Below are 15,058 nucleotides of genomic sequence, written 5' to 3' on the forward strand. Positions count from 1 at the left end.
TCGCCAGAAAGGATGTAGATTTGTTGATTAATTCATATATCTTTTATTCCATAGGTCTACATGTTTTGAGGTATGCAACCTCTTCCTCAGGACCAGAATATTAACAATGAATTGTTGATATTCTGGTCCTGAGGAAGAGGTTGCATACCTCGAAACGCGTAGACGTATGGAAAAAATGATATATGTATTAATTAACAAATCCAGATCTTTTCTGGCGAATGCGCAGCACTAACCCCCTCCCTCTCCTGCTGAAGATATATCCACGTGGGGCTGCGTCAGCCACCATTATCTTATGCTATCTGTGGTTGTTGTGACCTTCACAACCACATCAGGTGAGTGTATACTGTTATACATTGCCCCTCTTTTTATCTGGTAAGACCCTATCAGTGCTTCTCTTTTCTAGTTTCATGTAGGAGAAACAGGGAGAGAGCTGAGGTCAGGGTATGAGCCGGAGGTCAGAAGCCAGGTTTGAGACACAGGGAGAAAGTGGAGCTGAGGTCAGGGTATGAGCCAAAGGTCAGAAGCCAGGAAGTCATGTACAAGAAAAAGCGAAAGAGCGGAGGTGAGGTCAGGGTACGAGCCGGAGGTCAGAAGCCAGGAAGTCATGTATGAGAAACAGGGTGAGAGCAGAGCTGAGGTCAGGGTACGAGCCAGAAGTCAGAAGCCAGGAAGTCACATATGAGACACAGGGAGACAGCAGAACCGACGTCAGTGTTTGAGCCGGAGGTCAGGAGCCAGGGGGTAATGTTAGAGTTAGCACAGATGGAGAAGGGTAACTAAGGAGCAGGGTCACAAGACAAGATCAGAATAATACACTTACAAGAGCCAGACACACTAAAGGCCGCTTTACAAGCTACGACATCGCTAAAGCGATGTCGTTGGGGGTCACGGGATTTGTGACGCACATCCGGCCGCATTAGCGATGTCGTTGCTTGTGACACATACGAGCTATTTTGAATCGTTGCAAAAATGATCAAAATCGCTCATCAGTGACATGGGGGTCCATTCTCAATTATCGTTGGAGCTGCATGTACGATGTTGTTCGTCATTCCTGCGGCAGCACACATCGCTACGTGTGACACCACAGGAACGAGGAACCTCACCTTACCTGCGGCCGCCGGCAATGAGGAAGGAAGGAGGTGGGCGGGATGTTCCGGCCGCTCATCTCCGCCCCTCCGCTTCTATTGGGCGGCTGCTTAGTGACGTTGCTGTGACGCCGCACGAACCGCCCCCTTGGAAAGGAGGCGGTTCGCCGGTCACAGCGACATCGCTAGGCAGGTAAGTAGTGTGACGGGTCCGGGCGATGTTGTGTGCCACGGGCAGCGATTTGCCCGTGACGCACAAACGATGGGGGCGGGTACACACGCTAGTGATATCGGTAACGATATCGCAGCGTGTACAGCGGCCTTAACTGCAGAACAGGAACTATGATTGGCAGCCTTCCAGGTGAGATTGCTCCCTAATGAAGCAGAGCAATCACCTGGAACGAGGCGCCTGTGAACAGGCCCCTTCTAACACCAACGCAGGACCTGACGCCGGGAAACAACCCGTCCACCGGGGCACAATACATCACATAAAATCAGCTCTGCAAGACATGACCGTACAGATGTGCCAAATTCATTAAGACAAATGCACACCTTAAAGGAAACCGGTCATGTAAAATATCGCTATTAACCTGCAGGTATGGGGTTAATCTGCAGGTTAATAGTGTTATGAACCCGCACTTAGAGCCCTGGTGCCGGGAGGATATGGATAAGGTTCATTTCTTCATGGCAGCGGGGCTCTAAGTGCCGGCTTCAGAAAGTTATTAACCTCATACCTGCAAGATAATAGCGGATTTTGCAGTATTTTTGAAACATTTTAAACTTTACAATATTAATTCTCCAGAAATATTGCCATAATCAGCATCTATAGCAGGGGTGTTTAATTTATTTTCCCCATGGGGCTGCATGAGAAATTGGGATTGTTTTAGAGGGCCGGACTAATATACTTAACTCGGTTGTACACACACACACATATATATAAATATAATATATATCTATATATCACACATACACATGAACACGCATATATATACTGTGTGTGTATATAATATAGATACACATACACACAATGTATACATACATACACACACAATCCCCATATACTACATCACTACACCCGCCACATACTACACCTATAATTGTCAGAGTTCCGGGATTTCCAGTTTTCTTCTGAAGGATCTTGCCCTTTGTTAACATGGAGTTTGCTGTTCTGTTGCCCTACTTCCTGTCCATCTGTTTAAAAGCCGCCCCTAAAGCTTAGTCCAGTGCCTGAGTATACTGCTTGCTGTGTACTCCTGCCCTGCTGCTCTTGGTTCCTGATTGCTGTTTGGATCCTGCTGAAACAACCGACACCGGCTCTGGACTTCACCTGGTCTCATCAAGCTGTGCCCGGACTCCGTCTGCCGTCTCTGGTCGGCACTTCTGCCCGGTTCCTTCCGTTCATATCCACCCTAGGACTCACATCACGTACGGACATTTTTGGACTATACCTGTTGCCCTTTTGTGTCCCGGCTGCTGCGCATTTAGGGCTTCTGGGGTGATCGCCAGACAGTCCCTGTATAGGGGTTCGCTCTTGGTGGTCTCCCTGGGGGAGTCCGGTGCGCGGCCCCGGGAATTCCCCTTTGCTCCGAACCTGGCAGGTATTTACTGTGTTTATGTTCTGTGTAAGGCGGCTTTCACACTACGTCTTTTTAACATGCGTCCTGAATGTTTTTTTGCTGCAAAAGCGGATCCTGCTTTTACAGCAAAAAATGCATGCAAACGCATGTGTTACTTTCCAGGATCCTGTCACTGGATGTTTAGGGGCGGGCATTGGAGTCATGTGATCGGGAGTGAGGGGAACTAAACGTGCCGGACTGGGAGCCGGCTTCTGACAGCTGCGAGGCTCGTAACCAAGGTAAACATCGGGTAACTAAGATAAGTGGTTACCCGATATTTACCTTGGTTACGAGTGTCCGCAGCTCTCAGGTGGGGGAGAGGGAGGGGTAGAGACAGAGAGAGAGGGGGAGAGAGACAGTGGGAGGAGAGAGAGAGACTGATCACGGAGGCTGGTTTCTGGGCATGCTCAGTAGAGCAAGCAGGATCCTGTCTATCAGCATGCCAGCGTTCACATGCGTTTGCATACAGTATAGTCAGGATCCAGCAATTTGCAGTATTTGGACGCAGCTCAAAAACTCTACAAGTAGCGTTTTTGAAAGATGTTAAAAAACTGCAACTCGCTGGATCCTCACTATAACGCACGCAAACGCAGGTGAACACGAGTCCATTGCAAATGCATTGAAATGAAAACGCATTTGCACTGGATCTGTTTCTGCGTTAAAAAACCGTTCAGGACGCATGTTAAAAAGACGTAGTGTGAAAGCCGCCTAAATATTGTTGGTTGCATATTATAAACGTCTTTGCACCAAGAACCCGTCTCTGGTTGTCATTGCCCTAACGCAATCGAAATCCTCAGTACATACAATAGTATTACAGTAATATACTACACCTCTATATACTATACCACTATATACTACATCACTACACCCCTATATACACCTGTATTATACTACACTCCTATATACACCTGTATTATACTACACCCCTATATACACCTGTATTATACTACACCCCTATATACACCTGTATTATACTACACCCTTATATACACCTGTATTATACTACACCCCTATATACACCTGTATTATACTACACCCCTATATACACCTGTAATATACTACACCCTTATATACACCTGTATTATACTACACCCCTATATACACCTGTATTATACTACACTCCTATATACACCTGTATTATACTACACCCCTATATACACCTGTATTATACTACACTCCTATATACACCTGTATTATACTACACCCCTATATACACCTGTATTATACTACACCCCTATATACACCTGTATTATACTACACTCCTATATACACCTGTATTATACTACACCCCTATATACACCTGTATTATACTACACTCCTATATACACCTGTATTATACTACACCCCTATATACACCTGTATTATACTACACTCCTATATACACCTGTATTATACTACACCACTACACCCCTATATACACCTGTAATATACTACACCCCTATATACACCTGTATTATACTACACCCCTATATACACCTGTATTATACTACACTCCTATATACACCTGTAATATACTACACCACTATATACTACACCTGTATTATACTACACCCCTATATACTACACCTGTATTACACTACACCCCTATATAAACCTGTATTATACTACACCCCTATATATACCTGTATTATACTACACCCCTATATACACCTGTATTATACTATACCCCTATATACACCTGTATTATACTACACCCCTATATACACCTGTATTATACTACACCCTTATATACACCTGTATTATACTACACCCCTATATACACCTGTATTATACTAAACCCCTATATACACCTGGATTATACTACACTCCTATATACACCTGTATTATACTACACTCCTATATACACCTGTATTATACTACACTCCTATATACACCTGTATTATACTACACTCCTATATACTACACCTGTATTATACTACACTCCTATATACTACACCTGTATTATACTGCACTCCTATATACTACACCTGTATTATACTACACCCCTATATACTACACCTGTATTATACTACACCCCTATATACTACACCTGTATTATACTACACCCCTATATACTACACCTGTATTATACTACACCCCTATATACTACACCTGTATTATACTACACCCCTATATACTACACCTGTATTATACTACACCCCTATATACTACACCTGTATTATACTACACCCCTATATACACCTGTATTATACTACACCCCTATATACACCTGTATTATACTACACCCCTATATACACCTGTATTATACTACACCCCTATATACACCTGTATTATACTTCGCCACTATATACACCTGTATTATACTACACCCCTATATACACCTGTATTATACTACACCCCTATATACACCTGTATTATACTACACCCCTATATACACCTGTATTATACTACACCACTACACCCCGATATACATCTTTATTATACTACACCACTATATACTACACCTGTATTATACTACACCCCTATATACACCTGTATTATACTACACCCCTATATACACCTGTATTATACTACACCCCTATATACACCTGTATTATACTACACCCCTATATACACCTGTATTATACTACACCCCTATATACACCTGTATTATACTACACCCTATATACACCTGTATTATACTACACCCCTATATACACCTGTATTATACTACACCCCTATATACACACCTGTATTATACTACACCCCTATATACACACCTGTATTATACTACACCCCTATATACACCTGTATTATACTACACCCCTATATACACCTGTATTATATTACACCCCTATATATACACCTGTATTATACTACACCACTACACCCCTATATACACCTGTATTATACTACACCCCTATATACTACACCTGTATTATACTACACCCCTATGTACACCTGTATTATACTACACTCCTATATACACCTGTATTATACTACACTCCTATATACTACACCTGTATTATACTACACTCCTATATACACCTGTATTATCCTACACTCCTATATACACCTGTATTATACTATACTCCTATATACTACACCTGTATTATACTACACCCCTATATACTACACCTGTATTATACTACACCCCTATATACTACACCTGTATTATACTACACCCCTATATACTACACCTGTATTATACTACACCCCTATATACTACACCTGTATTATACTACACCCCTATATACTACACCTGTATTATACTACACCCCTATATACACCTGTATTATACTACACCCCTATATACACCTGTATTATACTACACCCCTATATACTACACCTGTATTATACTACACCCCTATATACACCTGTATTATACTACACCCCTATATACACCTGTATTATACTTCACCCCTATATACACCTGTATTATACTACACCCCTATATACACCTGTATTATACTACACCCCTATATACACCTGTATTATACTACACCACTACACCCCTATATACATCTTTATTATACTACACCACTATATACTACACCTGTATTATACTACACCCCTATATACTACACCTGTATTATACTACACCCCTATATACACCTGTATTATACTACACCCCTATATACACCTGTATTATACTACACCCCTATATACACCTGTATTATACTACACCCCTATATACACACCTGTATTATACTACACCCCTATATACACCCCTGTATTATACTACACCCCTATATACACCTGTATTATACTACACCCCTATATACACCTGTATTATACTACACCCCTATATATACACCTGTATTATACTACACCACTACACCCCTATATACACCTGTATTATACTACACCCCTATACCCCTATATACACCTGTATTATACTACACCCCTATATACTACACCTGTATTATACTACACTCCTATGTACACCTGTATTATACTACACCCCTATATACATCTGTATTATACTACACCCCTATATACACCTGTATTATACTACACCCCTATATACACCTGTATTATACTACACCACTACACCCCTATATACACCTGTATTATACTACACCCCTATGTACACCTGTATTATACTACACCCCTATATACTACACCTGTATTATACTACACCCCTATGTACACCTGTATTATACTACACCCCTATATACACCTGTATTATACTACACCCCTATACCCCTATATACTACACCTGTATTATACTACACCCCTATATACTACACCTGTATTATACTACACCCCTATATACTACACCTGTATTATACTACACCCCTATATACTACACCTGTATTATACTACACCCCTATATACACCTGTATTATACTACCCCCCGTATACACCTGTATTATACTACAGCCCTATGTACACCTGTATTATACTACACCCCTATATACACCTGTATTATACTACATCCCTACATACACCTGTATTATACTACACCACTACACCCCTATATATAACTGTATTATACTACACCCCTATATACACCTGTATACACCTGTATTATACTACACCACTACACCCCTATATACACCTGTATTATACTACACCCCTATATACACCTGTATACACCTGTATTATACTACACCCCTATATACACCTGTATTATACTACACCACTACACCCCTATATATACTACACCCCTATAAAACTACAACACTACACCCCCCCCCATATACCACACTTGTAAAACTACATTCCCATATACTACACCCCAAATATTTGTCAACAGTTACCCCTCTCCCCTCGCCCGCCCCCCATTGTCCCCGCAGGTTACTAGTAACCACTCACCTCTCTTCTTATTGTCCCCTCCTCAGGCACCTCCGTACGAGCCCCCCGCTGAGCTGCTTCTCCTTCACATGCCCAGGCTGCGTCGATGCTGTATTCCTAGGAGCCCCCGCCGCTGCTTCTCTCCGTACGGCCCCCGCCGCTGCAGCTTCTTCTCCTGCCGGGCGGGAACTTTTCAAATGACACACGCGCCATACTGACGATATCAGGGCACGCGTGTGTCACAGAGAAAGCTGCCGGACAGGGAACAGAGGAGAGATTCCTGCGTTCCGCTGCCTGTACTGTGCGGCGCTGCAGGATCGCTCCCTGCCCGGCACGCAGCATGTGATGAGGGCAATCTGACCACGGGCCTCCCGGAGCCTGGAGCTCTGGACAACAGGTCAGATTGCCCTCATCACTGACCGGCCAGAAAGGACGCCCTGAGCCAGGCGGGCCGGTCACAGAGAGTAGGGGGACCGGATGTGGCCCGCGGGCCACCCTTTGCCCAGGTCTGATCTATAGGCTACCAGCCGAGGAAGGAGTCAGAGGTTACATTACAGTCACATCCTACTTCACCACTGTAGTTGCTCAAGGCCAAAATAGAAAGTACACCCCCTTTGCCTTTTTACTAAAGCTACTGATGGTGGAAACAACTGGTCAGGATGTGTAATAGACATTATAGCGCCATTATTTACTTGCTTTACAGAATGTTTTTTAATTACCGTAAAAAAGACTTACTTTTAGTTGAGAACCTAGTAGAATAAAGCGAATCAGAGGTAGGCTCAAGAGGATTAGGCAGACTCTCATCTGTTTCCTGAGGTTAAAGTGCAAGATAAAGGAAATGTTTATATACGAAAATTAGACCTCGATCACAGTCCTGAGGATAGCAGTTACATTATTGTACATAGGGGCGGTATTATAGTAGTTATATTCTTGTAGATAGGGGCAGTATTATAGTAGTTATATTCTTGTATATAGGGGCAGTATTATAGTAGTTATATTCTTCTACCTAGGGGGCAGTATTATAGTAGTTATATTCTTGTAGATAGGGGCAGTATTATAGTAGTTATATTCTTGTAGATAGGGGCAGTATTATAGTAGTTATATTCTTGTACATAGGGGGCAGTATTATAGTAGTTATATTCTTGTACATAGGGGCAGTATTATAGTAGTTATATTCTTGTACATAGGGGGCAGTATTATAGTAGTTATATTCTTGTACATAGGGGGCAGTATTATAGTAGTTATATTCTTGTACATAGGGGGCAGTATTATAGTAGTTATATTCTTGTACATAGGGGCAGTATTATAGTAGTTATATTCTTGTATATAGGGGCAGTATTATAGTAGTTATATTCTTGTACCTAGGGGGCAGTATTATAGTAGTTATATTCTTGTAGATAGGGGCAGTATTATAGTAGTTATATTCTTGTAGATAGGGGCAGTATTATAGTAGTTATATTCTTGTACATAGGGGGCAGTATTATAGTAGTTATATTCTTGTACATAGGGGGCAGTATTATAGTAGTTATATTCTTGTACATAGGGGCAGTATTATAGTAGTTATATTCTTGTACATAGGGGGCAGTATTATAGTAGTTATATTCTTGTAGATAGGGGCAGTATTATAGTAGTTATATTCTTGTAGATAGGGGCAGTATTATAGTAGTTATATTCTTGTATATAGGGGCAGTATTATATTAGTTATATTCTTGTACCTAGGGGGCAGTATTATAGTAGTTATATTCTTGAACATAGGGGCAGTATTATAGTAGTTATATTCTTGTACATAGGGGGCAGTATTATAGTAGTTATATTCTTGTAGATAGGGGCAGTATTATAGTAGTTATATTCTTGTAGATAGGGGCAGTATTATAGTAGTTATATTCTTGTACATAGGGGGCAGTATTATAGTAGTTATATTCTTGTACATAGGGGCAGTATTATAGTAGTTATATTCTTGTACATAGGGGGCAGTATTATAGTAGTTATATTCTTGTACATAGGGGCAGTATTATAGTAGTTATATTCTTGTATATAGGGGCAGTATTATAGTAGTTATATTCTTGTACCTAGGGGGCAGTATTATAGTAGTTATATTCTTGTAGATAGGGGCAGTATTATAGTAGTTATAGGGGCAGTATTATAGTAGTTATATTCTTGTACCTAGGGGGCAGTATTATAGTAGTTATATTCTTGTACATAGGGGGCAGTATTATAGTAGTTATATTCTTGTAGATAGGGGCAGTATTATAGTAGTTATATTCTTGTACCTAGGGGGCAGTATTATTGTAGTTATATTCTTGTACATAGGGGCAGTATTATAGTAGTTATATTCTTGTACATAGGGGGCAGTATTATAGTAGTTATATTCTTGTAGATAGGGGCAGTATTATAGTAGTTATAGGGGCAGTATTATAGTAGTTATATTCTTGTACATAGGGGGCAGTATTATAGTAGTTATATTCTTGTACATAGGGGCAGTATTATAGTAGTTATATTCTTGTACAGAGGGGGCAGTATTATAGTAGTTATATTCTTGAACATAGGGGCAGTATTATAGTAGTTATATTCTTGTACATAGGGGGCAGTATTATAGTAGTTATATTCTTGTACATAGGGGCAGTATTATAGTAGTTATATTCTTGAACATAGGGGCAGTATTATAGTAGTTATATTCTTGTACATAGGGGGCAGTATTATAGTAGTTATATTCTTGTACATAGGGGCAGTATTATAGTAGTTATATTCTTGTATATAGAGGCAGTATTATAGTAGTTATATTCTTGTACCTAGGGGGCAGTATTATAGTAGTTATATTCTTGAACATAGGGGGCAGTATTATAGTAGTTATATTCTTGTACATAGGGGCAGTATTATAGTAGTTATATTCTTGTACATAGGGGGCAGTATTATAGTAGTTATATTCTTGTAGATAGGGGCAGTATTATAGTAGTTATATTCTTGTAGATAGGGGCAGTATTATAGTAGTTTATATTCTTGTACCTAGGGGGCAGTATTATAGTAGTTATATTCTTGAACATAGGGGCAGTATTATAGTAGTTATATTCTTGTACATAGGGGGCAGTATTATAGTAGTTATATTCTTGTACATAGGGGCAGTATTATAGTAGTTATATTCTTGAACATAGGGGCAGTATTATAGTAGTTATATTCTTGTACATAGGGGGCAGTATTATAGTAGTTATATTCTTGTACATAGGGGCAGTATTATAGTAGTTATATTCTTGTATATAGAGGCAGTATTATAGTAGTTATATTCTTGTACCTAGGGGGCAGTATTATAGTAGTTATATTCTTGAACATAGGGGGCAGTATTATAGTAGTTATATTCTTGTACATAGGGGCAGTATTATAGTAGTTATATTCTTGTACATAGGGGGCAGTATTATAGTAGTTATATTCTTGTAGATAGGGGCAGTATTATAGTAGTTATATTCTTGTAGATAGGGGCAGTATTATAGTAGTTTATATTCTTGTACCTAGGGGGCAGTATTATAGTAGTTATATTCTTGAACATAGGGGCAGTATTATAGTAGTTATATCCTTGTACATAGGGGGCAGTATTATAGTAGTTATATTCTTGTACATAGGGGCAGTATTATAGTAGTTATATTCTTGTACATAGGGGGCAGTATTATAGTAGTTATATTCTTGTACATAGGGGGCAGTATTATAGTAGTTATATTCTTGTATATAGGGGCAGTATTATAGTAGTTATATTCTTGTACCTAGGGGGCAGTATTATAGTAGTTATATTCTTGTACATAGGGGCAGTATTATAGTAGTTATATTCTTGTACGTAGGGGGCAGTATTATAGTAGTTATATTCTTGTACATAAGCGCAGTATTATAGTAGTTATATTCTTGTACATAAGCGCAGTATTATAGTAGTTATATTCTTGTACATAGGGGCAGTATTATAGTAGTTATATTCTTGTACATAGGGGCAGTATTATAGTAGTTATATTCTTGTACCTAGGGGGCAGTATTATAGTAGTTATATTCTTGTACATAGGGGCAGTATTATAGTAGTTATATTCTTGTACGTAGGGGGCAGTATTATAGTAGTTATATTCTTGTACATAAGCGCAGTATTATAGTAGTTATATTCTTGTACATAAGCGCAGTATTATAGTAGTTATATTCTTGTACATAGGGGCAGTATTATAGTAGTTATATTCTTGTACATAGGGGCAGTATTATAGTAGTTATATTCTTGTATATAGGAGCAGTATTATAGTAGTTATATTCTTGTACATAGGGGCAGTATTATAGTAGTTATATTCTTGAACATAGGGGGCAGTATTATAGTAGTTATATTCTTGAACATAGGGGCAGTATTATAGTAGTTATATTCTTGTACATAGGGGGCAGTATTATAGTAGTTATATTCTTGTACATAGGGGGCAGTATTATAGTAGTTATATTCTTGTAGATAGGGGCAGTATTATAGTAGTTATATTCTTGTAGATAGGGGCAGTATTATAGTAGTTATATTCTTGTATATAGGGGCAGTATTATAGTAGTTATATTCTTGTATATAGGGGCAGTATTATAGTAGTTATATTCTTGTACATAGGAGCAGTATCATAGTAGTTATATTCTTGAACATAGGGGCAGTATTATAGTAGTTATATTCTTGTACATAGGGGGCAGTATTATAGTAGTTATATTCTTGTACATAGGGGGCAGTATTATAGTAGTTATATTCTTGTAGATAGGGGCAGTATTATAGTAGTTATATTCTTGTAGATAGGGGCAGTATTATAGTAGTTATATTCTTGTATATAGGGGCAGTATTATAGTAGTTATATTCTTGTATATAGGGGCAGTATTATAGTAGTTATATTCTTGTACATAGGAGCAGTATCATAGTAGTTATATTCTTGAACATAGGGGCAGTATTATAGTAGTTATATTCTTGTACATAGGGGGCAGTATTATAGTAGTTATATTCTTGTACATAGGGGCAGTATTATAGTAGTTATATTCTTGTACATAGGGGCAGTATTATAGTAGTTATATTCTTGAACATAGGAGCAGTATTATAGTGGTTATATTCTTGTACATAGGAGCAGTATGAACTTTTTGGTTTCTATGGTTACATCACATGAAAGCCTTATGTGTCTAATATACAGTGGGTAGGGAAAGTATTAAGACCCCTATAAATTTTTAACTCTTTGTTTCATTGCAGCCATTTGTTAAATTCCAAAAAGTTCATTTTTTCTCATTAATGTACACTCTGCACTCCATCCCCCATCTTGACAGAAAAAAACAGAAATGTAGAAATTTTTGCAAATTTATTAAACAAGAAAAACTGAAATATCACATGGTCATAAGTATTCAGACTCTGCTCAGACACTCATATTTAAGTCACATCCTGTCCCTTTCCTTGTGATCCTCCTTGAGATGGTTCTGCTCCTTCATTGGAGTCCAGCTGTGTGTAATTAAACTGATAGGACTTGATTTGGAAAGGCGCACACCTGTCTATATAAGACCTCACAGCTCACAGTGCATGTCACACCAAATGAGAATCATGAGGTCAAAGGAACTGCCCAAGGAGCTCAGAGACAGAATTGTGGCAAGGCACAGATCTGGCCAAGGTTATAAAAGAAGTTCTGCAGTATTTAAGGTTCCTAAGAGCACTGTGGTCTCCGTAATCCTTAAATGGTAGAAGTTTGGGACCACCAGAACACTTCCTAGACCTGGCCGTCCAGCCAAACTGAGCAATCGTGGGAGAGGAGACGTGGTGAGAGACGTAAAGAAGAACCCCAAGATCACTGTGGCTGAGCTCCAGAGATGGAGTAGGGAGATGGGAGAAAGTTCCACAAAGTCACCTATCACTGCCACCTTCCACCAGTCAGGCATTTATAGCAGAGTGGCCCGACAGAAGCCTCTCCTCAGTGCAAGACATATGAAAGCCCGCATAGAGTTTGCAATAGAAACACATGAAGGACTCCCAGACTATGAGAAATAAGATTCTCTGGTCTGATGAGACGAAGATAGAACTTTTTGGTGATAATTCTAAGCGTTATGTGTGGAGAAAACCAGGCACTGCTCATCACCTGCCAATACAATCCCAACAGTGAAACATGGTGGTGGCAGCATCATGCTATAAGGGCAGCGACAGGACGACTGGTAGCAATTGAAGGAAAGATGAATGCGGCCAAGTACAGAGTTATCCTGGAAGAAAACTCTGGACCTCAGACTTGGTCGAAGGTTCACCTTCCAACAAGACAATGACCCTAAGCACACAGCTAAAATAACAAAGGAGCGGCTTCAGAACAACTCTGTGACCATTCTTGACCGGCTCAGCCAGAGCCCTGACCTAAACCCAATTGAGCATCTCTGGAGAGATCTGAAAATGGCGTCCACCAACGTTCACTATCCAACCTGACGGAACTGGAGAGGATCTGCAAGGAAGAATGGCCGAGGATCATGGCTGTACTAGCTCAAAAGGAGGGCGCTTCTACTCAATACTGAGCAAAGGGGCTGAATACTTATGACAATGTGATATTTCAGTTTTTCTTGTTTAATAAATTTGCAAAAATTTCTACATTTCTATTTTTTTTCCCTGACAAGATGGGGGATGGGGAGCAGAGTGTACATTAATGAGAAAAAATGAACTTTTTTGAATTTACCAAATGGCTGTAATAAAACAGTGAAAAATGTAATGGCGTCTGAATACTTTCCGTACCCACTGTATGTTTTCAAAATGTTGTGTTTGTTGCTTATGGCAACAGTGTTCTACGCACGCGGGAAAACAGAATGTCGGAGTCTAATGCGATATTCACAGCAACTGAGAGCAGAGGAGTGATAAAATTCTCGTTTCTGCAACGAAAGTCCAGGAAGGCTATTCATGGTGATACGTCGCAGACATTGGGGGATCAATGACCTTCATATTCCACAGTTACGAACAGGATGACAAATGTAGAACGAGCCACTTCAGCCCCAATGATGAGGAACGTCCTGGACGCCCGAGAGTGGTTGTTGTTCCAGAGATCGTCGATGCTCTGCACAACCTCATACTGGAGAATCCACCAATTTCAGCTAAATCAATAGCAGATATCATGGGGATTTCCCGTGAACATTTCTGTGTCATTATCCATGAACATTTGGACATGAGGTAGCTACGGTATCTGCAAAGTGGGTCCCCAAATGATTGTCAACAGATCAGAGAAGCAGCGAGTAACAACTTCCTGCTCCATTTGTCACCGTTTCCGGACTGATAAGAACTTTCTGGATCGACTGGTCATTAAGGATGAGACCTGGATTTATTTCTTTGACTCTGAAATAAGGAGGAGTGAAAAGAGTGGAGGCACAGTGATTCTCCTCATCCAAAGAAGTTCAGGGTGCAAAAATCAGCCACTAAGGTGATGGTGTTCCGGGATAAGGAGGGTGTGCTGCTAGTGAACTACCTTCAAAAGGATTCCACCATCAATGCAAGGTATTACATTGAACTTTTGGACCAATTGAAGACCGCTCTGAAGGCCAAAAGGCGCGGCAAGTTGTCCAAAGGAATCTTGTTCCTGCAAGACAACGCCTCCGCTCACACTGCACAAGCGACCACGGCAAAACTGGCAGAGCTGGATTTATTTGTATGACCCTGAAAACAAG

The 15,058-nt window shown here is 40.0% G+C and overlaps 1 protein-coding gene across 1 annotated transcript in view; it reads right to left on the reverse strand.

The window, feature by feature from the left end:
* Positions 1–15,058, reverse strand: part of LOC142257062 (V-set and immunoglobulin domain-containing protein 10-like) — a 96,609-nt gene that overhangs the window by 575 nt on the left and 80,976 nt on the right. Inside the window, exon 15 of the mRNA XM_075329117.1 lies at positions 8,156–8,231. Within this exon, the coding sequence (XP_075185232.1) occupies positions 8,156–8,231 (76 nt within the window). The remainder of the gene's footprint in view (positions 1–8,155; positions 8,232–15,058) is intronic.

Source organism: Anomaloglossus baeobatrachus, chromosome 11, assembly GCF_048569485.1.
Source record: "Anomaloglossus baeobatrachus isolate aAnoBae1 chromosome 11, aAnoBae1.hap1, whole genome shotgun sequence".
NCBI lineage: Eukaryota > Metazoa > Chordata > Amphibia > Anura > Aromobatidae > Anomaloglossus > Anomaloglossus baeobatrachus.